At 43.7% G+C, this 25,014-nt stretch overlaps 1 protein-coding gene across 1 annotated transcript; it reads right to left on the bottom strand.

Moving 5' to 3' along the window:
* Positions 1 to 2,407: 2,407 nt before the first annotated feature.
* LOC120929508 (aquaporin-4-like) lies at positions 2,408 to 23,504 on the bottom strand. Its single transcript, XM_040341044.1, has 3 exons — positions 23,028 to 23,504; positions 12,971 to 13,051; positions 2,408 to 2,781 (listed from the first exon to the last, which is right to left on the bottom strand). Exons 1-3 carry the CDS (start codon positions 23,154 to 23,156, stop codon positions 2,563 to 2,565), a joined length of 429 nt encoding a protein of 142 aa, XP_040196978.1. The 5' UTR covers positions 23,157 to 23,504; the 3' UTR covers positions 2,408 to 2,562.
* Between the last annotated feature and the right edge of the window lie 1,510 nt (positions 23,505 to 25,014).

Genomic DNA, 25,014 nt, shown 5'->3' with positions numbered 1-25,014 from the left:
CACCATCCCCACCACCACGAAACATAGTGGTGGCAGCATCATGTTGTGGGGATGCTTTTCTTTATCAGGGACAGGGAAGCTGGTCAGATGGATGGGTCAAAATACATGGCAATCTTAGAAGAAAACCTGTTCGGGTCGGCAAAAGACTTGGGACTGGGGCGGAGGTTCACCTTCCAGCAGGACAATGACCCTAAACATACACCAAGAGCTACAATGGAATGGTTTAGATCAAAGCATATCATGTGTTGGAATGGCCCAGTCAAAGTCCAGACCTAAATACAATTGAAAAGACTTGAAAATTGCTGTTCACAGATGCTCTCTACCCAATCTGACAGAGCTTGAGCTATTTTGCAAAGAAGAATGGGCAAACATTTCACTCTCTAGATGTTGGGCTTGTGCGCTTAGTTCCAGGGAAGGGAACTCTTAAGGCATTAGCATATCAAGACATTTTGGACAATGTCCAAATGAACAATGAACAGTTTGGGAATGGCCCCTTCCTGTTCCAACATGACTGCGCACCAGTGCACAAAGTCCTGACCTCAACCCAATAGAACACCGTTGGGATGATTTAGGCTCCATGTACACGGGACGCTGCTAAATGTACATTCAGAGGCAGTTGGACGCTTTTTTCTACTGCTCCTGAACTCATTCAATGTTATCCTATGTGACCATGTACACCAGGGGTGCCCAACCTTTTGAAGCGCGAGGACCACTTAAGCAACTTGGTAACTGGTCGCGGGCCACAATCAGCAGAGCGAATGGATTGCAGGTCTGTGTCCGCTCTGCATGTGCAGAGCAGACACGGACACAGCCAGATCGGATTGGAGGTAGGACACAAGTCGGTTTACATCTGCCACTCCTTAGAGGTGAATGGAGGGTCCAATTGGGTCAGACTGCAACGCAGTGTACCTTTTGGCTTTTCTGCACTTTGAAATAGACTTCTAATATATTCTGCAGGTTTGGTGCACTTTCAGAAAGCTCACCAAACTCACAGGTAATAACAGAAGTCTATGGCGAATTGACGAAAGCAGCCCATTAACCACTGCAGAACAGATATGCCCATATATACACACTGTGATTTTAGTAATAAACTGACCTTTAATAACAGTATTCTATTCTATCCCATCCCAGAGCAGGAGGTCGCGGGCCACATCAGAGGGCTCCGCGGGCCACTGGTTGGGCACCCCTGATGTACACAGTCCCATTTATTGCCGTTTTTAGGCAGTTGCGTTTAACAGCGTTTCTTTGAAAGCAAAAAAATGGGTCCCATTTCCAAACCTGCATTTAGCAGCGTTTCGTTTATAGGCGTTTTCTGTTTTTGGCCATTTAAAAAAAAAAACGCTTCTAAACGCAAACGCGGCAAAATGGACATTTTAAACGTGGGTTACTATCTGTCAAGTTTAATCATTTAGGAGCAGTTGTAAAAACGTTCCGTGTACATGGAGCCTTAGAGCGCAGACTAGACCCAGGCCTTCTCGTCCAACATTAGTGCCTAACCTCACAAATGTGCTTCTGGAAGAATGGTCAAACATTCCCATAGACATACTCCTACACCTTGTGGAGAGCCTTCCTTAGTCCGTAGTGAACCCTACGGACTAAGGGCCAGATTCAGGTAGATCAGCGGATCTTTAGATCCGCGTGATCTATCTGATTTAAGATCCGCTGCCGCAAGTTTGAGAGGCAAGTGGGTAATTCACAAACCACTTACCTCCAAACTTGCGGCGGCGTCTCGCAAATCCCCCGGCTAGGGGGAGTGTACTATTTAAATCAGGCGCGTTCCCGCGCCGATTTAAATGAGCATGCGCCGTCCGCGAAATTTACCGGCGTGCATTGCTCCCACTGACGTCACTAGGACGTCAGTGGTTTCGACGTGAGCGTAACTTGCGACGCGCGGGTTTCAGAATCGGCGTACGCAAACGACGTCAAAAAATTCAAAATCGACGCGGGAACGACGGCTATACTTAACATTGGCTGCGCCTCATAGAAGCAGGGGTAAGTATACGCCGGGAAAACCGCTACGGAAACGTCGTAAGAAACTGCGTCGGGTCCGCGTACGTTCATGAATTTGCGTATCTCGCTGATTTACATATTATTCAGTGTAAATCAGCGGGAACGCCCACGGCGCCATTTTCAAATTGAAAATAAGATCCGATGGTGTAACACAGTTACACCTGTCGGATCTTAGCCATATCTATGCGTAACTGATTCTATGAATCAGGCGCATAGATACAACCAGTGTAAGTCAGAGATACGATGGTGTATCAGGAGATACACCGTCGTATCTCTTTGTGAATCTGGCCCTAAGACTGGCAGGTGTCCCAATACTTTTGACAATATAGTGTATATCCAAGGAAAGACTGTTAACATTTGAATATTGGTACAATATAGCTAGCATACAAAAAAATTACAAATATAATTAATACCAATTATGGTACCAAGTGACATTATTTCTTTATGAAATGTTGTAACATTTATTTTTCCTATAACATTAAAATTTTGTTTGTCAAAATTTGTTGTCCATTGTCCATAAACAGCAGTTTCCCTGAAAATATGCACTTGCTGTTAGTTTGGCTCATGTTTTTGCTCCACTTGGCGCGTGCGTCCTGCAGTCTGTGTGGCCATGGAGAGGGAAGACCGAGAGACACTTGCTGTTTCTACCATCTCAATATCCTTACACGTGAGACAGGCAACAAGCTTTTCCCTTGAGGCACTTGATGCAAAGAAGAATTCATATGATGCACCTGCTAGAAAAGCACCAAGAATAGGACCAATCCAGTACACCTAGAAAGACAGATTTAAATTTAAACAATTTTTATTTTGATTAAAGAACCCATAAATAAGACTAAATAGCCTTTAAATATAAGAGCCCTTTCACACTGCCAGTCGGCGGTGCTAGTGGCTAAAGGGTTGAAAACGCCTGCAAAAGCACCGCTGCCGAGGCGCTTTGGCGGCGCTGCCCATTGATTTAAATGGGCAGGGGCTATTTATGAGTGGTGTATTCACCACTCCTAAAGTGCTGCAAAGAAGCTGCCTGCAGAACTTTTTTTGGTGTCCTGCCAGTGCAGCGCCCGAGTGCTTTCACACTGGGATTGCAGATGATGCTTTTTTCAGGCGCTATTTTTAGCGCTGAAGTGCCTTAAAAATGCCTCCAGTGTAAAAGGGGTCTTAAAGTGCTAAAAATGAAATTATGTATTGTTGTCAATACCATCTTACATGTAGTAGCTTGCTTGCCTGCAGTTAATGATATGCTAGCCTGCATAATGCTCAGACCTCTAGAGCAACCTGCAAATACCTGGAGCAGCATTGCACCCTATTGTCATGCTTTTCTGAAAGAGCAAAGCTCCAGCAAATTTTGGTAGTGTCTGAGCTTGCCCACTACCTCCCATCCTTATAGATTCCTATTGGCCCATTACTAGCATTCCTGACCAATTGAAATGCGTGGATGGTGGTAGGCAAGGTGTTGGACATTTTTCCAACAATTGTTTTCTAAACGACCCCTATGTATGTTTAATGTTTTTACGGTGAACTACAGTATATACATTAGTCTAACAGAATATAAATGTAGGGAGACGATAAATGTTACTACTGTATGACACTATACCAAAAGTATTTTTGGTTTAAAAAAAAAGCAGGTTAGAATTTTTGCTCTCTGTATCTTATTGAAGAATTTTACTTTCAAGTCCTCAATGCCATAACAGGAAGTGAGCAGAGATCTCTAGAATGAGAGGGAACAGTTATTACCAGAAGAAGGGACACATTGTAAGATTTCTCCTTACCTCCTGTTCCATGGACAACTGTAACATGGATTTTTCATCACTTTCTGTCCTGTAAGTCAAGGTTCACATCTATTCGGCTGTGCTTGATGCAGTGGCGGCCCATCGAAAAGGGGCGCACGGACGCTGCCCCCCCTATCCATGTGTCTGGCCCTTAATCTACACACAGGGTGCCGGATGCATGGATTCCAATGGGGTGTGATTAGAGCCAGAGGCTCTAATAGGCTTCAAAATAGGGTGTGCTCAGGGCGCAGAGCACTGTGCTCCTAGCCCACCCAATTGTGTGACACTAGCGAATGAATATTCGCTACTGTCACCCTAATTCTCCTCCCGGCCAATCGGAAAGCGGTTCTGAGACCCGTTTCCCAATTGGCCAAAAGGAAAAGCTATGCTGGCCGCCGGGAGGAGGAGGGAAGAGACGCGAGGAGAAGAGACGCAGGGGAAATAAGCCAGTGTCTTGTCGAGCTGGTTCCTCCATCCGATAGGTTCATGCCTCGACTGCACAGAAATCTCCGAGCCTCAACAGCTGATTGTCAACTGTAGACGAGCCTCCTCCCGTTGTCTGATTATACACGCTTGGTAATACACGGCGCTCTATAGTACACGCTGCTCTATACAGCAAGGGGCGGATGTGATATTGAGCAGTGCTTCTTGATTTGGGTATACACGCCGCTCTATACAGCAAGGGGCGGATGTGAGAGGTGTATTTTATTGAGAAAACCATCCCCCAAAAAAGGACTGCTCAATATCACATCCGCTCCTTGCTGGCCCTTGCTGTATAGAGCGGCGTGTAGTATAGAGCGCCGTGTATTACCAAGCATCGGTAGCGTGTATAATCAGGCATTGGGAGCGAGCAAGTCTATAGCTGACGAACAGCTGTTCCCGCTCAGAGATTTCTGTTGGCTCGGATTGTGCCTGCGCAGTCAAGAGGGAACCATATCGATAGGAGGAACCAGCTCAGCAGAACACCAGCCGCCCGTCCGTCACCCAGAGGGAAGCCCGGGGTAAGTGTTGCGGCCGGTGACCGACTGGGGCACCACATCCTTACAGAGGAACTGCAGTCTGCTCACATAATTTGTAATAAAAATATCTTTGCCCTTCTGAAGCTTCCCTCCAACCACTTTGCATATTATTTTATATGTACTGTGACTCTGTACTTGCCAAATATGCTGCAGAAATCTCCCTCCACTGAGTCTGGCTGCAACCATTTTAACTGTATATATTTATCTGGTACATCATACCCCTACCCATTTACCCGAAAAAGTAGTGAAATGTTAAAAAAAAAACGAGCCGTTTTTGACAAGTCCTTTATTAAAAAAGAAGCCCTAAGCTGTCTTTTCCCTGAGCTGTCTTCTTCCTTGCTGCCGGTTACCCGCTCAAAAAAAAGTCTGATCCTCTAAGGCTGTCTTGTGTCGTCACCGGATGGCCACGCCCTATGGCTATATAAGAGATGCCAGGCAACAACTCAACGGAGGAAGACAGCCTTAGAAGAAGATCTGCCTTTTTTTTGTTTTTAGCGGGTAACCAGTACTGTAGTGAGGAAGAAGACGGCTCGTGAGAAGACAGAATGGGGAGAAGACTGCCTGGGGCTTCTTTTTTAATAAAGGACTTGTAAAAAACTCTTGTCAAGCCCAGGGTTGTCCGAAAGAGGCCCTTGTCCCAATCAACATGGGGGCAAGGTGCTTTGGGGCAGGGGGCTCTGCAAATGTTTTTTTTTTTATTTATTTTTTTACATTTAGCTGTCAGCGGGAAATACCCGCTGACAGCTAATAACTCATCGGTTGTTAAGGACGTGGCAGCTAGCTTCCCAGGCCCCCTCCTTAGCACAGTGTTTAAACAAAAAAATGCAAAACACTTTAGAAATCGCACCAGAACACTTGCGTTCTGGTGCAATTCCATTGAAGTCTACATGCAAAATGCGGAAAAAAGTCCCCGACCCTTTCCAGAATAAGACTGGCCGCAAAATGCATAGATGTGAACATGTACTATAGGAAACCATGTTAAATTGACTGTAGTGTATTTCAACAAACTGCAAAATGCACTAAAAACTTATAGGTGTGAACCTAGTGATAATCACCATGACAAATAGGGAGGGTCAACCTCCATTTATGGGACATGGACAACATTAAAAACCTGAGAGAAAGTCTAATCATTCTGTGCTTTATATCAGTGGTCTCCAAATTGTGACCCTTTGCTTGCCTTTATCCGACCTTTGGGGCACCATGCTATCCAGTGACATCAATGATGGGGCACCATTCCTCCCACAGACACCAATGATGGGGCGCCATTCCTCCTACAGGCACCAATAATGGGGCGTCATTCCTCCCACAGGTACCAATTATGGTGCACCCTTCCTACCTTGAATACCAACAATGGGGCACTATTCCTCCCACTGATACCAACAATAGGTTACTATTCCTTCCACTAAAACCAATGATGGGGAACTTTCTAATTGGACGGGCCACAATCTGGCCCCCCTAAAGCCTCAAGGACGGTAAACTGGCCCTTTGTTCGGAATGTTTGGAGGCCCCTGCTTAAGGGCCCTTTCACACTGATGGATCCCGTGAGGATCCGTTCCTTTAATATCCACTTGCTCAGTGGGGATCGCTCCGTTAATCCCCACTGAGCCGGCAGATGACAGAACGGTCCCTGCACATTGTGCAGGGACTGCCCTGTCAGATCTCCGCTCTCCTCTATGGAGGGGACCGGATGAACATGGACCGTCTGTCTGTATTCACCCGATCCGATCCGCAGATGGATGGAAAAATAGGATTTTCCCACAAAAAGGAATTTTCCATGTTTGCACCAACAGAGGCACTTTCACTGTCAATGAATTCTCCCTGATGTTTTGTTTATGTTTTTAATGTGCATTTTATATGCATTTTTACATGCGTTTTCTATGTTTACTCATGCATTTTACATGCATGTTAATACGCTTCCATAAACTTCAATGGACCAGAAAAATACTGGTAAATGCATAAAATATCGGACATGCCTATTTTTTTACAACACAGAGTGCAGATGTGAACTTCTGCATTGGAACCAATGCATCTTTTTTATGTGCTGCAAAAACGCACATACAAGCGCACAGGTGTGAACCAGACCTTACTAATTCTGGGCACAGGAAAAATGTCCTTGTCATAAAATGGCAGACAAAGTGCTCGATTTACTAAAGCAAATGAACAATGTAGCAATAAATTGCTATACTTCATGTGCATTGCTGGCTTGCCTGAATGCATGGATGCAAGTATGTACAGTGAATGTGATCCCTGAATCTATCCAGCTAATAACTTAATGCATTGGGGGCCTAGTTTTCCATTTGCATTAAACATCCAAATAACTCTTCTATGCCTCTTGTTTCAATCAAGTTTCCCCAAGGCTTGTCTAGCTTAACATTTGACCCAAGAATAACAAATAATGTATCCTAGGTGATCTTCAAGTGGAAGCTATCCCTAAAGTGGCCATAGCTAGGACCCTCTTTGAAGCCTAGAAATAAATTATTGAAAGTCTACTGATCCATCCTCGCTAAAGGGGGGATAACCCAAATGGGTGATACATTACGCTTTGAAAAGTACATTTTTTGTCCTCGCACAATGGTCTTTGAGAATTTAAGCTCACCTGTGCAGACAGTCTTTGCTCTGCCCTGGGACACACAGTGTTGATCTGTGAGAGCAAGAAGGTTGGTAAACAAAACTGTTAAGCAATCTATGTGGAAGCTGACAAGCTTTAGGTTTGTTCAGCCTGGTAGTGAGGGCGTGCATATTGTATAGTTAGAGCCGGGACACGGCTAGGCTTTTGTTTAATTACTTTTGTTTTGCTTTTCTGCACACTGTACAGCACCTGTAAAAATACTTTGTATATAGCACCAATAAACACCCCACTGTTTGTCACTTATATTATGGACTTGGTATCTGTGCCTGCTCATCCCAGGGAGCTTTTGTACCTGCTACCTATCCCCCAGCTTACAATATATAAATAAATAAATATATATGTCATCCCTAAGCCCGGCAAAGACCCCTCTATCCCTGACAGTTATAGGCCTACAGCCTTTTTAAACTCTGATTACAAAATTTTCACAAAGATCCTGGCCAATAGACTAACCCAGCTACTCCGGAAACTGATTAACAAAGACCAGGTTGGTTTCGTACCAGCCACACATGCTGGTGATAACTCTACACAAACAATAGGTCTCATTGACCTTATAATAATGTTTCCCCCGCCCTATATTGATCTTAAGTCTTGATGCACAAAAGGTTTTTGACCACCTCAGTTGGCCGTACATGTTCGCAACCCTCTCCCCCTATGGCTTTTAGGATCCCTTCTTTAATGAATTAACTGCCTTATACTCTCACCCTATTGTTCAGGTTAAATTGTCCTTTTTTGTCACCTACGTTCTCCATGGCTAATGGCACCAGGCATTGGAACCCCTGGTTGAGGCCATTAGATCACATCCCGATATCAAGAGAGCTCTAATGTGAACACGAACTCATGTCCTCTTTTGGAGCTCTGTCAGGATACAAAGTCAACACTATGAAAACTGAAGCCTTATCAGTTAACATCACTCCAGATCTATTAGCTTGCCTCCAACAACAAGTTCTCTATCATTGGTGCTCCACTCCAATTCCCTTAAATATCTTGGGGTACATAAAAACTCTTCCTACCATACTCTGTATGAGGCAAACTACCCCCTCCCCCCCCATTAATTCAGCAAATTGTCTGCTCTTTACATCAATGAACCATCTTCCCAATTTAACTCCTAGGTAGGGTAAATGTCCTTAAGATGTCCATTCTGCCTAGATTTCTCAACTATTTCGAACACCCTCCCAGTAGAGCTATTCCTATGTCTCAACTTAAGTCTTTACAGCAAAGGTTTTTAAATTCATATGGAATGATAGGTCTTATTGTATAGCTAGTTCTTTGTTGTTTTTGTTGAAATCACGTGGTGGCTTGGATGCTCCCGATATTATAAAATATTGTTACGCCACTTAATTACGGGTTGTTGTCTCTTGGTCTAGCTTACACACTCCTAATTGTTGGTCTGAAATTGAAAAAGGCTTCATTTACCTGGTACATCCATGTTCTCTGGTGTGGTCGCCCTCACTATGCAATGATGCACTTTTAAAATGCATTTGTATTGCCTCTGTCATTTACTCTAATGGTGTGGAAAAAGTGTTGTAAAAAGTACTCTCCCTCCTCATCATTCCCTCCCCTTTCTAATATACCTTTTAACCTGACCCTGCCTGACGGCCTTTCTTTTGACCGTATGACACCATGGGCACAGGCCTCCCTTTTTCAGCCAGGCTGCACACCTTTGAGGATCTTCATGAAAAAAAAATCTCCCCAAACACATGTTTTTTGTTTTTTTTTGGTCCGTATACCCTTCCCTCACTTTGGGTAAACCTACTAATTTTGAATATATCTGTGCTCAAGGCCCTTATCAATCACCATTTGATTTCCTCCCTTCATAAAATCCTTCACGATACAACTGGGAGGAAACCCGCTCATACATGTGCAAATGGACATATGTCCTTCAGAGGGCATATGTCCTTCAGAGGCCAATTTCATTACACCTTTGGGATAAGATCTGGACTTCTGCTTTCAAATCATCTAGAAGTCTGGTGCAGAGAGAGACTGCTTTAAAAATTTGAATGTTCTGGTACAAAACCCCAGAGGTTTACATCACCAGGATCCTTTGCTTTCTGCGTTGTGTTGGTGCTGCAATCTTGAACTGGGATCTCACTATCCTATTTTCTGGCAGTGTTCATGATTATAATATTTTCTTTATTATACATGAGATGCAGTGTTAGGCTAATATTCATTACCTACTGGGTTATATGCCATCTCTAGGTGAATGGACACTGGTAGACAAAGTCTTAGACAGGAAGTCCACCCCTATACAGGAAGTACTTCAGTTTTTTACAAGTGTCTGTAAGTTGTATGGGCACGTTTGTTGAGCTCCAGGTCTGTAGTCCCAAAAACGGTTCGTAAATTAATCAATTGGGATTGACCGATCAGATGCATTTGAATTAAAGCTTTTATGCTTAAATAAATGGTACCCGAGCCTCACAAAGAAGACGCAAGGATCCTGCAAGGTTTTGCCTGTATCGTGACCTTCGGGCGCTGGACCCTGTGTAGTGGAATCCTGGACACCTCAGAGCTAAGGCATTCCTGCAGGGTGCTGTACAGGTCCAAGGGAGTGGACCCTAAAACATGAAAGGGTACCCAGTCCTTAAAGATTAGTCTTAGTTTCTAAGGCTGCCCTGCGCCTGGATGGGTAAGTGAAACTCCCTTATTTCCTGAATGTGGGGTGCCCAAGTGATTGTAATAATCAGTCAAGCTAGCTAGAGGCTGGACACCTGTGTGTGGTGACCACAGGGGGGGGGTTTTGGCTAGCTGTGGGTGTTTGCAAAAAGTACTTTTTTCCTGTTGTTTTTTCTTATGGATGGTCTGTGCACAAGGGTGCGCCATTGCGCATCTTGGTTCGCCATGGCGCACGTACGTTCACCAAAGTTCATGAGTGTTCGTGTCTGTTTGGCGCCATGGCGCACGCAGCTTTGCCACAGACGTTGTACGCACACGGCATGTGCCATAGCCTAATCTTGGTGCTCGAAGATTCACGTCATATGCGAATACAGCTGCACCCATTTGCCGGGACTGTGCACATGCGTGCACAAGCATGCAAGGAACATCCCGGTGCACAGCAAGCTTATTTAAGTGCATCATTGGTGCCTCAGGGAGTGATTATACAGGTTCCCGTATCCAAAAGGGACGCAGGGGTTTTGTTCAAACCTGTTCATGGTTCAAAAAACAAACAGGGACACAAGGCCCATTTTGGATTTAAGATCCCTGAACCAACATCTATTAATCCAGTCCTTGCAGATAGAGTCTCAGTAGTAGCCTCGCCCCAGATGGGAGACTTCTTTGCCTCCATCGAAATCAAGGACGCATATTTACCTGTATCTAACTTTAAACCTCATCAGAGGTTCCTGCGATTTGCAGTAGAGGAAAGTCCTTTCCAGATTGTGGCTCTGCCCTTTGGGCTTGTCACACCTCCTGGGTGTTCACAAAGGTTTTAGCACCATTACTTGGTCTTTTAAGGGCTCAGGGAATCTTGGTGCTCAGATACCTGGACAAGCTCCTGCTCAGAGATCACTCACGACAGGCTCTAGAACAGAGCATAGCCTGCAAAGTGTGGTATTTAGAAAGCCTGGGCTGGGTCATTAATATCGAAAAGTCAGCCTTGAGACCAGCTCAAAGTCTGAAGTATTTAAGTCTAATCCTAGATAAGGTTCAGGCAATGGTATATTTGCCACTCGTAATGATCTGTGCCCTGAAGGATCAGGTGCGTCAGATAAGGGGCACCAGACAACCCTCCATTCAGCTCTGTATGAGTCTTCTAGGAAGGATCGTGAGGCAGTGCCCTATGCCCAGTTCCATTCCAGGCCTATACAACAAGACATCTTGTCGGCTTGGAACAGGAGAGGACAAGCCCTGGGTTAAGCCTAAGCTGGTGGTTGCAGGATCAGAACCTGCGAAAGGGAAGATCCTTCCTTCCGGTGTCTTGGAGAGTACTGACCACAGACGCCAGTCCTAACTCTGTGCCCCTTGATGTATGTTAAAGAAAATAGGATTTCATCATACTTAGCTGTAAAATCCTATACTCTGAGTACATCACGGGACACAGAGGTCCCTCCCCTGTTTTGAGGATTCAGTGCGTGCCCGAAGGTCACGATACAGGCAAAACCTTGCAGGATCCTTGCGTCTTCTTTGCGAGGCTGGGGTACCATTTATTTAAGCATAAAAGCTTTTATTGAAATGGATCCAATCGGTAAATCCCTTGATTCATTTAAGAACCGTTTTTGCAACTACAGACCTGGAGCTCAACAAACGTGCCCATACAACTTGCAGACACTTGTAAAAAACTGAAGTGATTCCTGTATAGGGGTGGACTTCCTGTCTAAGACTTTGTCTACCAGTGTCCATTCACCTAGAGATGGCCTATAACCCAGTAGGTAATGAATATTAGCTGTGTGCCGTGATGTACTAAAAGAAAAAGATTTTACAGATAAGTATGATGAAAAATTCCTATTTTTGGAATGATGTCATCTGTTTCAAAGGCACTTTCCTTTAGACCCTGTTCATTGTCTACTAGGTCTTCCTTTTTTTTTTTTTCACAAGAAATACTAGGTCTTCCTTTACCGGTGTCCTTAAATCAGCCAAGCGTTTGATCTCATACGTTCTCCTACAGTCCTATAGTAGCTGCTAGGAGAGCCATCCCTCTCCGTTGGTTGTCCACTGACCCTTCTACAAAACCCCCAACTTTTACACACTGTGATTGACATCCGGAGAATGGAATTCCTTACTGCTACAGATTTCCTTATGCAGTTTAATAAATGTTGGGTGACCTGGGATCAATCCCAATATGGTGACTTTCCTATTTCAAAAACCACCTAACGTCACCTGTCTCATCCCTTATAACCTACTATAACCCCCCCCCCCCCCCCCTTTCATCTATTGTGTGCTTTATACACAGCTCCGGCATCTACGTTCTAATTTGTTATGCTCTGAATTGCTGATATTATATGCTTCTGTTTTGAACTGTATTAGGCGACTGTGCTATTCTTTCTTACCAAATATAAACCTGTAATTTTGTACTTTGACTTGTTTTTCTCGATGGATGCCATATCTTTATTTTTTATGGTCCCCCTGGCTGAATACGCCAAGGCTATCCCCAGTTGATTTCATTTTGGACAGACAACTATGATCCAACCCTTGCTTTATATATTTATGTCAAGATACTTTGTTTTGGGTTACCATTATAGACTCCTGTTGTGTTGCTAGTGCTGTGGCCTTGAACTTATGTGTCATTGTTGGAAGTTGGAACTTCTTCATATTTGTACATGCTGAATGCTTTCAGAAACATGTACATGTTGTTTTTTTTTTTTTTTACTTTTTTTAAAACTTATTTGAGATAAAAAAAAGAGTAAAAAATAATAATAATAATAATTTGACTAACTCGCTGTAGTATGACACATCATAATATGTAAAAGAATTTGTATGTAAAAAAGAACAATATTAAAGCTTTCGTAGATATTTTTAAACCCAAAATGAAGCCATTAGGAGCTTTTACAAAGTCAGAAAACGCAATAAAATAAAATGTGAGAAATTGTTTTTTTGGTTTGTCTTTAGAAACTCACCCAGTGATGTTCCCAAAACCCTGTGAGCAAGGCTGGTCCAAACGATCTGGCTGGGTTCATACTTCCACCTGAGAATGGGCCCTATAATTTTTGATGGCAAGAATTTGAAGATACATATAATAAAATGTTATTAATAGAACCAATGATGATCCTAAACAATTGTGAAGTAAAATAAAGTAATACTTTGTTTTTATCATTTTGAATTTAGGGTGTTTGTTTTTAGGCATCAGTGTACTTAGGAGCATGATTACCTTGCATGATAAAACATCTCACAGAGGAAGAATAGCACTTACTGGACACCAATTTGGCAATAATATTTTAGGAGGTACCGTGTTTCCCCGAAAATAAGACCTACCCCGATAATAAGACCTAGCATGATTCTTGGGGAGGGCTGCAATATAAGCCCTACCCCGAAAATAAGCCTTAGTAAAATTAGTTTAAATGTTTTTTAAATCCATTTTGCAGAATGATTGCAGCGGCTCCCCCTCTCCTCTCTCCTCCCACCCAATGCCCGCAGCCCCTCCCCTCCTCAGCACATGGAGCGGGCAGACGCCAGCGGGATACTGGCTCCCCCCTCCTCCGCTCTCCTCCCGCCCGATGCCTGCAGCCCCTACCTCCTCAGCGTACAGAGCGGGCAGATGCCAGCTGGACACCGGCTCCCCCCTCCTCTGCTCTCCTCCCGCCCGACGCCCCCTCCCCAGTGCACGGAGCAGGCACGGAGCAGGCAGATGCCAGCATGACACCGGCTCCCCCTCCTCTGCTCTCCTCCCCGACGCCCGCGGCCCCCTCCCCAGTGCACGGAGCAGTCACGGAGCAGGCCGATGCCAGCGGGGATCCTGGAGCAGAGAAGAGCCCATTCGACAGCCAGGAAAGTCAGGGAATCTGCAAGAAAGGTACCCACTTTAGGATCATTGTACATACCATAGTTAAATAAGACTCCCCCCGCAAATAAGCCCTAGTGTGTTTTAGGTTGCCAAAATTAATATAAGACCCGGGCTTATTTTCGGGGAAACACGGTAGTATATAGTATGTGCTACACTGATAAAAGACAAATATCTGTACTCACATCCTATAAGTTGAAATAGTACATAGGAAATTGGATTGAGGCATTCAGGACCGTACCATGAAAGTCCTGAATGCCTCAATTTAATTTCCTATGTAATATTTTAGGAGGGTTGATCTTGAGAAATGTTAATTTAGTAGGAATTTGTGTTTGTTTTTTTTTTTTTATTTCATTTTTATAATTGAATGATCACAGCAAACCTGTCATAAAATAATTACTTTTCTCTGAAATGGCAAATGTTTGCTACAGTTTATAAGGCGGTCAGAAACACATTTCAAGAACCTCAGAAGCATCTGAAGCTTATCTAAAATGCAAACCGAATAAATGCTAATCCTAAAGAAGATCTATAAATACAGCATACACTTACAGTTTATAACATCAGCATTATAATAGCAATGCAAACAATAATTATTTTTGACAATTACAAAAAAAAAAAAATAGTGAATGCTGCCTGTCTGCTGGCTAATTCTTTCCACAACTTGCTGGACTACCTGCATCTTTTTGCAGCTTGACTTCTGCTGTTAACGTTGTCCTTAGAATTTGAAAGTAATCCATGGTACCTTCCTATCTACAAGCAGAAATTTCTGTACTGACTATGCCTCCTGAAACTCCTCTCAGCACATCTGTAGTCCAGAAGGCAGGCTCTGTGAAATATTTGACACAGCAGTAGCTATTCATATGGCATAGTGAATATGTGTCACAGAATTCAAGGACATAAATGTGTGGGGATCTGTATGCTCATTCAGATTATTAGGAGTAGGCTAGAACCTATAAAAATACAATGTGCACCTTAAGCTGAACCTGTGACCAGGGTATGGACATTCATATATTTACATATTCTTAGTGTGTAGTAAATTAGTCTTTAAACAAAGACCTCTGGAAGCTGCAGGCACTGTGGAGCAATTCTTTTTCAGAATTCACAGGATAACCAATGAAGTTGTCTGATGTATGTCTCCAAATAAACACTATACAATCCTTTTCTTAGCACCTCACCTCTCCTTTCCCACCTCCAGCACAGCAGTGACTTGGTAAACTTCTAGGCCCGGATTCAGAAAGCCCGGCGTAACTTTGTGTGTATGTGGTCCGGCATAAGCCCGCGTAATACAAATTATCCAGGCAGTGGGCGTGTTGTATGGTAATGAATGGTGACCCCACGTAAATGACGTTTTTTACTAACGGCGCATGCGCCATCCGTAGACGTATCCCAGTGCACATGCTCCAAATTACGCCGCAAAGCCTCATTGGTTTCGACGTGAACGTAACTTATGCCCAGCCCCATTCACGGACGACTTACGCAAACGACGTAAACAACGCAAAATTCTACGCTGGCCCGACGTCCATACCTAACATTGGCTACGCCTCATATAGCAGGGGTAACTTTACGCCGGAAAAAGCCTTACGTAAACGTCGTAAAAAAATGCGCCGGTCGCACGTACGTTTCTGAATCGGCGTATCTACCTAATTTACATATTCTACGCGTAAATCTACGGAAGCGCCACCTAGCGGCCAGCGTAAATATGCAACTAAAATACGACGGCGTAAGAGACTTACGCCAGTCGTATCTTAGCCAAATTTTGGCGTATCTTGCTTTCTGAATACAGAAAGCAGATACGCTGGCGCAACCTAGAATTTACGCGGCGTATCAATAGATACGCCAACGTAAATTCATTCTGAATCTGGGCCCATGTCTTCTAATCTCTTATCTAAACACAGTGCAGGTGCTCTGGCAGGTGGAGTAGGTAGCTGAGCTGCTAAGAGATAACAATGTCAATGCTTCAATGATGAATTTTGAGTATAAAGCCTAGTACACACTAGTTTTTTTTGGTTCAACCCAGCAGGGCTGAATGACAAAAACCGACGGCTCAGAAGTTGCTGCTGTACTATCTGACATTAGTACAGCGATCTCACTTGCTGTTCTATTGTGTTCTGACAGTGGCCCCTTTTCCAGAACACTCTAGTCTGATCAGCAAACCTTTTTCTGTCATGCTCCTTCGACAGAAGCCGGCCGAATGGCTGGCTTCTGTCAAACCGACTACAGTACACATGGGCTGAATGTTGGGCAGCATCCGCCAGTTAAACAGAAACCGAACAAATTCAGCCCATGTGTACTGTAGTTGGTCTGACAGAAGTCAGCCATTCAGTACTTGCACAAAGTATTGATGTTTGAACATCCGTATTCCTGGCCAAAATTCTGTTTAGTTTGCGTGTATTTGTGCATACGCATGTATGGTAATATAATAAATTCTAGCTCTCAGAATAATATTTCAACCTCTTCAAATTAACATTTTACACACGTACGCGCATAAAATACTGACTGGCAACTCATATTTCCTTATTTATTAAATTTTTTTACTCATCTATACTCAGTGTATGTTTATGCGCTTGTGTGTACTGGCACATTATAAACAAAGGTCAATTTTCTGGACCTCAATATTTCTATTGAGGGAAGTAGATTTACACTTACCACCCTTTTCAAACAGACAGATAGGAATTCGTATATTCCTCTTGACAGTTGCCACTATGCTCCTTGGCTCAAATCAGTCCCTCAAGGACAATTTACTAGATTAAGACGTAACTGCATGGAGGTGGAAGCCTATGATAACCAAGCAGCAGTTCTTTCTAGAAGATTTGTAGAAAAGGGTTATGATCAAGCTGTTTCATCTCGTCTGGTGCAATCCACCAGGGAGATGGACAGAGGATCTCTTTTGAGCGACTGAGTCAAGGAGGGGGGTGGAGGAGAACTTTCTCTTCCATTCATCACTACGTTTTACAGCATCAGAACATAAAACGTCTGATATGCAAACATTGGCATGTGCTAGAGAGCGACCAGTTATTGATACCTATCCTACCCGAGAGGCCGCTAATTGTCTTTAGAAGGGGCCTCCTCGTTATCTAACCGTATTGCCCCGAGTATCCAGGATCCCCCATGGGAGAATAGAACTTTTTTGCAAAATCTAACTGGATATCCTAGACGTAAAAAATGTCAAGTGTGCACTTTAAATAGATGCCAGGATAGAAAGATCTCTCATTTCACTTCTACGAGTACCAGCAGATCCTATGAGGTAGAACCCTTCATTACCTGTTCCTCTGAAGGGGTGGTCTACCTCATCCAATGCCCCTGCAGACTTCAATACATAGGAAGGACCAAGAGGGCATTACGAGTTAGATTGAACGAACATATAGCAAACATCAGGAAGGGCTTTGATAAGCACTCAGTGTCTAGACATTATGATTCAGAACACGGGAGGGACCCCTCTGGCACCTTGTTTGTAGGTATTGACAAATATAGACCTCACTGGAGGGGCAGCTCTCTAGTTAGAGAGATTTCGAAACAGGAGATATCATGGGTGTACCGATTGAGGACATATCTTCCCTATGGACTCAATGTGAATACAGACATTTAATGCCTTTATTAACAACTCTTAATGTTGATATTGGTATTTGTGCCACTAGTTGAGTGTATAGAGTTGGGCCTTTATGCACCATCTATTTGGCTTACTAATGTATGGTTCTGATACTGTCTTTGTACCAGCCAGACATTAAGTTGGATTTGATGAGTGTGAACCATATGGTACTTGGTTTACTTGCTCTATATGCCCAGAATTGGGAACCCTCCGTGGGGTCACCTAGAGGTGCACCCTATATAGCCCTCAGGGTGGTCTCTGATTGTGTTTTTCTTTCCCTCTCTTTCTTTTCTTTTTTACTATAAGCTGGGGGTTTGCTCTAGAGGTTTTAAACCTTTGAGGTTTTTAAATTTATTTTTATGTGTAGCGCCCCCTTACTTTCAGTATGGGCGCTACGCTAAAGTTAGTGGGGAATGGGAGAGTTATTTTGCTCCCTTTCACAATTTTCTGAATTATGGGCTGCTGTCATTCCTGAATTGTCCTGTAGGTCAGTCTGTGCTTCGGGGGTGCGGATTCCACCCCTGGGCGACAGGTGGCGCTAAAGGGGTTCTGGCAGAGCCACTTTTCCCCAGCAGCCAATTAGAGGAGTTTTTCCTCGCGGGGCATGCTGGGGGAGGGTATATCTGTGGCAGACGCCATCTTGTGTGGTTCTTCGCGGGTTCCAGGTGCGGCACCCACCTTCAGGGTGTGCGCATCCAACGGACCCCGGCGATGGCCTACCAGGCCGGGGTCACACGCTACGCGGAGTTCCATGTTGCTGAGAGGGGCCCCAGTGACTTGCTGGGTCCCCGGCTCTACTGAGGAGATCCCAGGCTGGGTGCCGTTTGATGGGGGGTCGGCTTGAGGAGAACCCGGAGGCAGGTTGTCCAACAGGGCTTGAACGAACCATCGGGGATCTGGTAAATGGGACATTGACAGGTACACTTCAACTGTCACCCGGTAACCCTTATTTAATCTACTGGGAGGATTCGCTCAATCCGTTCGGTTCACTTAAAGTACTAGGCCTGTGTCAGAGGCCCTAGAGACAGGCCTGTGGCAGAGGCCTGTTCCTCCCAGCAATCTAAAGTGACACTTCGGCTGCCAGGCTTGTGGCAGGAGTCTGTCCGGGGGCACTTCACCCACTCCGGCTAGAGTGACGACGAACTGTAACTACTACTACTGTGCTGTTGAGAGCAGGATTGCTCCTTTCATATCCAGGCCTGATACCGCAAAGTTCTTTATTGCTTCATCAACCTTTCCTTCCTATCTCATGTTGATGTTGGCTATGTTGGGCCGAAAATAAAGCATTTGAAAATCTTCTTTGACTGGACATTCGCTCACTACTCTACTCATCTACTACACCCCTAGACAACACTGAGAGGTAACTCAATATGCCGATCCCAACAATAACCAGCGGCTCCTGAGGGGGTAGCGCTACATATGTAATTTTTATTTACGATTTATTCTGGTCTATCTTTATATTGTTTTCAAATATGTGTATATTAACCTCCTATGAGAAGTTACTCTATCTTTTTTTTTTCACAAGAAAAGAAGTTACTCTATCTACCCTCGTATGTTGGGTTTAGATGAGCCTGACACCTGGGAGTGGCTTCTCAAATTGCTATCTATTGTATTTACAGAATGATATGCACTGGGGGTGGATTTATATACATATACATATATATAGGCTGCATCGGTTATACGATGTGACACTGGGGAGTGGGGTTTGAATGGCCTTTTCCGTGGAAGGAGTGTTTGCATGTCCGGACCTGATTGGTTCTCGCTTATCCTTGCTTGGTGACACTCTTAGCTGGATGGGAGATGAGACTTGTCCGGACAGTGTTCCTAAACGAGGCTTGATAACCATGAGAGCGAACACGCATGCGCCCCTTTTCCGGAACGAGGCTTGGTTCCAATTGTTTTCCAATATGAGGGGATGACGCAGTGCGCCACCTGTGCCCCCTGAAGACGTGACCTATCACGAAACGAGTAGGGCAGGATGAGTGGCATGCTGACGTCATCACCCTCATCTGCCCGATCTCCATACGGACAGGTTTGCAAATGAAATGTGAGTTTTTTACTGCTTGTAATTTTATATACAATAAACATCACTGGTTTTACACTGTGAGGCATTCGTTTCCTTGCATGTTATACCATAACAACTGGCACGTATGCCGTGGAGTCTGACGGTCTACTACATTATGGAACAGTGGCTGTCATTTGCTCGCTGGATACCACACATATGCTGGTTTAGGTCCTCTGTTACAAGGGACCATTGGCTCTGGTAAGCAGTTTACCTATTACATGGTGGTGGATTTCACTTTGGCTTTAGACTCTATCAAGAGAGTCCAGCTTTAATCTTGGATTACTACACGGGTGTTTTCTTTCACTTAAGTCACATATGGACTCTTTTTTGCCCTGGAATCCATGTTATATAGGTCACTTTATTGTTGGCACTTTTACAGTTCAATTTGTGGTCTACATTCATGTTTTGTTTTATACTTGTGATTCATGATCTTTATTTGTTCACTTTCGAATTTTTGTTTTGGTCACTTTCATGTTATGGTTCAGAATTTCCAATAATTTTACACTGTATGTGTTACTTGATACCTCTTTAGTGTAGGTGTTTCAATTACTACCCTTCAAGGGTGGCTTAGGATTTAGGGCAACTATATATATTTTTTTCATTGTGTTGTTTGCAAGTTAGTTGCTGCTTTACAACAAGAGCTTTAGGCTATATTTATTCCAAACTATCAGCTTGGTGTCCTAGCGCAGTTTTTTTCTCTATTTTTCACATTAAAAACAATGGTCTGCATTTAGATCAGTAAAGAAAAGCCCATATGTGTACCAGTGTGCATAAGTCTTAAAGTGCTCCAGAATGCAGCTACAGAGGTCAATGACAGATAGTTTTAGGCTGGGTTCAAACCTAATACTAATGTGGCTCGCCGTTTTAGGGACGAATCAGGGCCAAATTGTTGCCTAAATTCGGCCCTGAAAAAAGAGCCAAAGACACACAGCATTCCTGTGCAAGCCTCTCCGCAGCCGCAACAGAGAAATGTGAACTGGCTCTATAAAGAGCCTGTCGCAATCTCCTGTCATACATATTGGATGTGGGTGAAACCCGCATCCAAATCGCATTGGCGTGAACACAGCCTTAAAGTTTATGTACTGCTTGTTGAAGTGACTTGGTCAGTTAAAGAAACCTCATAAATATCAATTTACCTGCATAGAAGACTGTAAATACTTGACTCTCCCGCTGTCTCCTGCATCGAATGACACTCCAATGAAGAGAAATCGCTGCCATAGGTCTCTTTAGAGAGATACTTAGAGTCCCAATGTCCTGGTCCCCCCCCCCCCCCCCCCCCCCCGCTACATTTGGTGGTTCCTTCTGCTGATACATATGTTACTACTGCATCTGTGAAAGCAAAAGGAACCACTGAGCACAGAGGAGGATCAGGCAATCAGTGCTTTCAGAAGTGTCAGTTTCAGTGTGGGCATAGGGAGAATATTTATGATCTACTTTAAAGTACACCATTTATTAGCAGTGTTAGTTCAGGAACAGTAAGCTTCGCTGAACAAGCTAAAGTTAGAAGCTGATTGGCTACCATGTACAGGTGCACCAGATTTTGCACTGACCAGTTTTAGTAAATCAACCCCACTGTCACTTTAACAAGCAGTAACTGCGATTTAGAACAAGCAGTAACCGATGTGTGGAACTGCAGAAACTGTGCAGCAATTCATCCTCAAAGTTCATAACGGAAGACCAAAAAATAGTACCCAATGCTGTCTGTAATGCAACAGACATGGTCAGACACACCCTTCTCCTTCTCTGCAATACAAGATTGTGAGGAAGCATGTGTGAGGGTTATGCCTGTTACTCAGCTATGTCAGCACAGGGCACTTGAGTGTGTGGGTAAGATGCATAATTTTCTTGCTCCATTGATAGTATAGCAAGCCATTTTTTTTAAAGCAGAATCAGGGGGCCAGATTCACGTAGCCCGGGCGCAACGTAACTTAAACAATTTAAGTTACACCGCCGCAAATTTCCCAAGTTAGTGCCCGATCCACAAAGCACTTACCTGGAAATTTGCGGCGGTGTATCCTAAATCCGTCCGGCGCAAGGCGGGCCCAATCGAATGGGGCGAGTCCCATTTAAATTAGGCGCGCTCCTGCGCTGGACATACTGCGCATGCTCCGTCGGGTAAATTACCCGACGTGCATTGCGCTAACTGACGTCGCACCGACGTCATTTGCTTAGACGTTAACGTAAATGGCGTCCAGCGCCATTCACGGACGTCTTACGCAAATGACGTTGATTTTTAAATTTCGACGCGGGAACGACGGCCATACTTAACATGGCTTAAGACAACTAGGGCTCAGCCCTAGTTTTACGCGGCGTAACTCGACGGAAACGACGTAGAGTTAGATCGACGGGCCGTTCTGACGTTCGGGGATCGCTGTAAGTATTCATTTGCATATTCTACGCCGGCCGCAATGGCCTCGCCACCTAGCGGCCGGCCTAGAATTGCATCCTTAAGATCCGACAATGTAATTCAATTACACCTGTCGGATCTTAGGGCTAGCTATGCGTAACTGATTCTATGAATCGGTCGCATAGTTAAAAACAGAGATACAACGGCATATCAGTAGATACGACGGCGTATCAGTAGATACGCCGTCGTATCTCGTTTGTGAATCTGGCCCATGGTTCTTGTCCCCACACAGTAATACAGGCCTGTCTTTCTGTTTTGTGTATTTTGCCTAATAGCATCCTTTGGTTTAAACCTCCATGGACTTCTTGACTTGTTTAAATATACTACATTATATCAGAGATGTGTGCTGAACATCTTAAATAGATTGGGGTAGATTCAGGTAGAATGGCGCTTCTTTGTGTGGGCGTAACGTATCCTATTTACGTTACGTATCCTATTTAAGTTGCAGCGGCGTAGCGTAAATATTCTGAAGAGGTGGGCGTGTGTTATGTTAATCAGGCTTGACCTGACGTGATTGATGTTTTTCCCGAACAGGGCATGCCCCGTCCATGGAATTTCCCAGTTTGCATTGCTCCAAAGTACGCCGCAAGGAGGTCATTGGATTCAACGTGATCGTAAATGACGTCCAGCCCCATTCACGGACGACTTACGCAAACGACGTAACATTTTCAAAATTCGACGCGGGAACGACGGCCATACTTAACATAGGATACGCCTCATATAGCAGGGGTAACTATACGCCGGGAAAAGCCTAACGTAAACGGCGTAAATGTACTGCGTCAGCCGGGCGTACGTTCGTGAATTCACGTATCTAGCTGATTTTCATATTCTAGGCATAAATCAGCGTAAATCAGCGTAAATATGCAGTTAAGATCCGACGGCGTAAGAGACTTACGTCGGTCGGATCTTAGTCAAATCTAGGCGTATCTGATTCTATGAATCGGGCGCATAGATACTACCGGCCGGACTCAGAGATACGACGGCGTATCAGGAGATACGCCGTCGTATCTTCTATCTGAATCTACCCCAGAGTGTCTGTAACCTGAAATGCAGTTTTATCACTCCAGTTTATGCCTCAATTAATCAGTGTCATTTATAGAGATGGATGTTTTTCTTACCGCTGTTAAAGCACCTGCTATCAGAGAAAAGCCGATGGCAACACTCCCTGGCTCTGCTATGTCCCTGCGTCTTCGATCATCCACAGCAAAGATTGTAAAAGCTAACTGGAATGTTGAGAGGATCTCCATTCCCACAGCCTGTCCTGCATTTCCTTCACTACTCACCTGTGAAGAAAAGACCTATAGTAAGTAAATTTGCAAATGCAGTCAAAATTCCATTCAAAAATAATTACAGTGCTGTGAAAAAGTATATTTCTCCTTCCCTTTTTTTTGCATATTTGTCACACTTAAATGATTCAGATCATCAAGCAAATTTTAATATGACACAAAGCTAAAAATAATTCAGTTTTAAATCATGATTTAAAAAACCTGTCCAAACTTGCCTGGCCCTATTTAAAAAAGTAATTATCCCCTTGCTAAATCATGAATGAACTGTGACAACCACATTTTTTGGAAACCTGATTTCAATTTCACTTGCCACACCCACACTACTGCCAGACCTGATGAATCAAAAAAATCACTTAAATAGACGCTATCTGACAAAGTGAAGAATGCTAAAAGACCTCAATCAGCAACACAATTATGAGATGATCTAAAGAAATTCAATACAGAGGACAAACAAATTAATTGACATGTATTAGTCTGGAAACGGTTACAAAGTCATTTCTAATGCCGCGTACACACAATCGGAAATTCCGACAAGAAAACCGTGGAATTTTTTCCAACTGACTTTTGGCTCAAACTTGTGTTGCATACACACGGTCACACAAAAATCTGACCGTCAAGAACGCGGTGACGTACAACACTACAACGAGCCGAGAAAAATGAAGTTCAATGATTGCGAGCATGCGTCAAATTGATTCCAAGCATGCATGTTTTTTTGCTTGTCTGAATTGCATACAGACGATCGGAATTTCCAACAAGAACTTTTCTTGTTGGAAAAATTGAGAACCAGCTCTCAAATTTTTGCTGTCGGAAATTCCAACAGAAAAAGTCAGATGGAGCCTACACACGGTCAGAATTTCCGATCAAAGGCTCACATCGAACTTTTCTTGTCAGAATTTCCGATCATGTGTACGCGGCATAAGGCTTTGGGACTCCAGTGAACCACAGTGTCCACTCATTATCCACAAATGGAGAAAACTTGGAACAGTGGTGAACATTCCCAGGAGTGGTCGGCCTATTTCAATTACTATTAAGAGCAAAACAATGACTCATCCAGGGAGTCATAAAAAGAAAAACATCTAAAGAACTGCAGGCCTCACTTGCCTTGGTTAACCACTTAAGCCCCAAACCAGTTTTTTTTGCTAGAAAATTGCTTAAAACCCCCAAACATTATATATATATTTTTTCTAACACCCTAGAGAATAAAATGACGGTCATCGTAATACTTTTTGTCACACCGTATTTGCCCAGCGGTCTTACAAGCGCACTTTTTTTGGAAAAAAATCACTTTTTTTAATTAAAAAATAAGACAACAGTAAATTTGGCCCAATTTTTTTATATATTGTGAAAGATAATGTTACGCCGAATAAAATGATACCCAACATGTCACGCTTTAAAATTGTGCCCGCTCGTGGCATGGCGTCAAACTTTTACCCTTAAAAATCTCGATAGGCGACGTTTAAAAAATTCTATAGGTTTAATTTTTTGAGCTACAGAGTAGGTCTAGGGCTAGAATTATTCCGCCGCGGAGACCGCCGTTATCGTTTACACGGCCGCCCACTGAAGAGATGGATATCTTGGTTGTGGCAGTAGCTGCTGCCGTTACCGAGATATTCATCTTTAAAAACAGGACGTATATATACAGTGGCCGGTCGGTAACGGGTTAAGGTCAGTATTCATAATTTAACAATAAAAAGAGACTGTGCAATAAAAATAAAAATAAATCGCATCCATGGGAGAATTTCAAGGCCAAAGCCACTGGTGACCAAAAAGAACACAAAGGCTCATCTCGAATTTGCCCAAAAAAAAAATTGTATTATGG

Source organism: Rana temporaria, chromosome 2 (assembly GCF_905171775.1).
Source record: "Rana temporaria chromosome 2, aRanTem1.1, whole genome shotgun sequence".
NCBI classification, from domain to species: Eukaryota; Metazoa; Chordata; class Amphibia; order Anura; family Ranidae; genus Rana; species Rana temporaria.
Note: the sequence above shows the minus strand (reverse complement) of the source record. Positions and strands in the feature narration are given on the sequence as shown.

Bases quoted from the DNA above. Each gene is read 5' to 3' on its own strand.
- LOC120929508 (XM_040341044.1), bottom strand. From the start codon at position 23,156: ATGGAGATCCTCTCAACATTCCAGTTAGCTTTTACAATCTTTGCTGTG. The intron at 13,052-23,027 runs GTAAGAAAAACA...CAAAAATTATAG, and splicing joins TAGCAGGTGCTTTAACAGCG to GGCCCATTCTCAGGTGGAAG. The intron at 2,782-12,970 runs GTGAGTTTCTAA...CTGTCTTTCTAG, and splicing joins GGTTTTGGGAACATCACTGG to GTGTACTGGATTGGTCCTAT.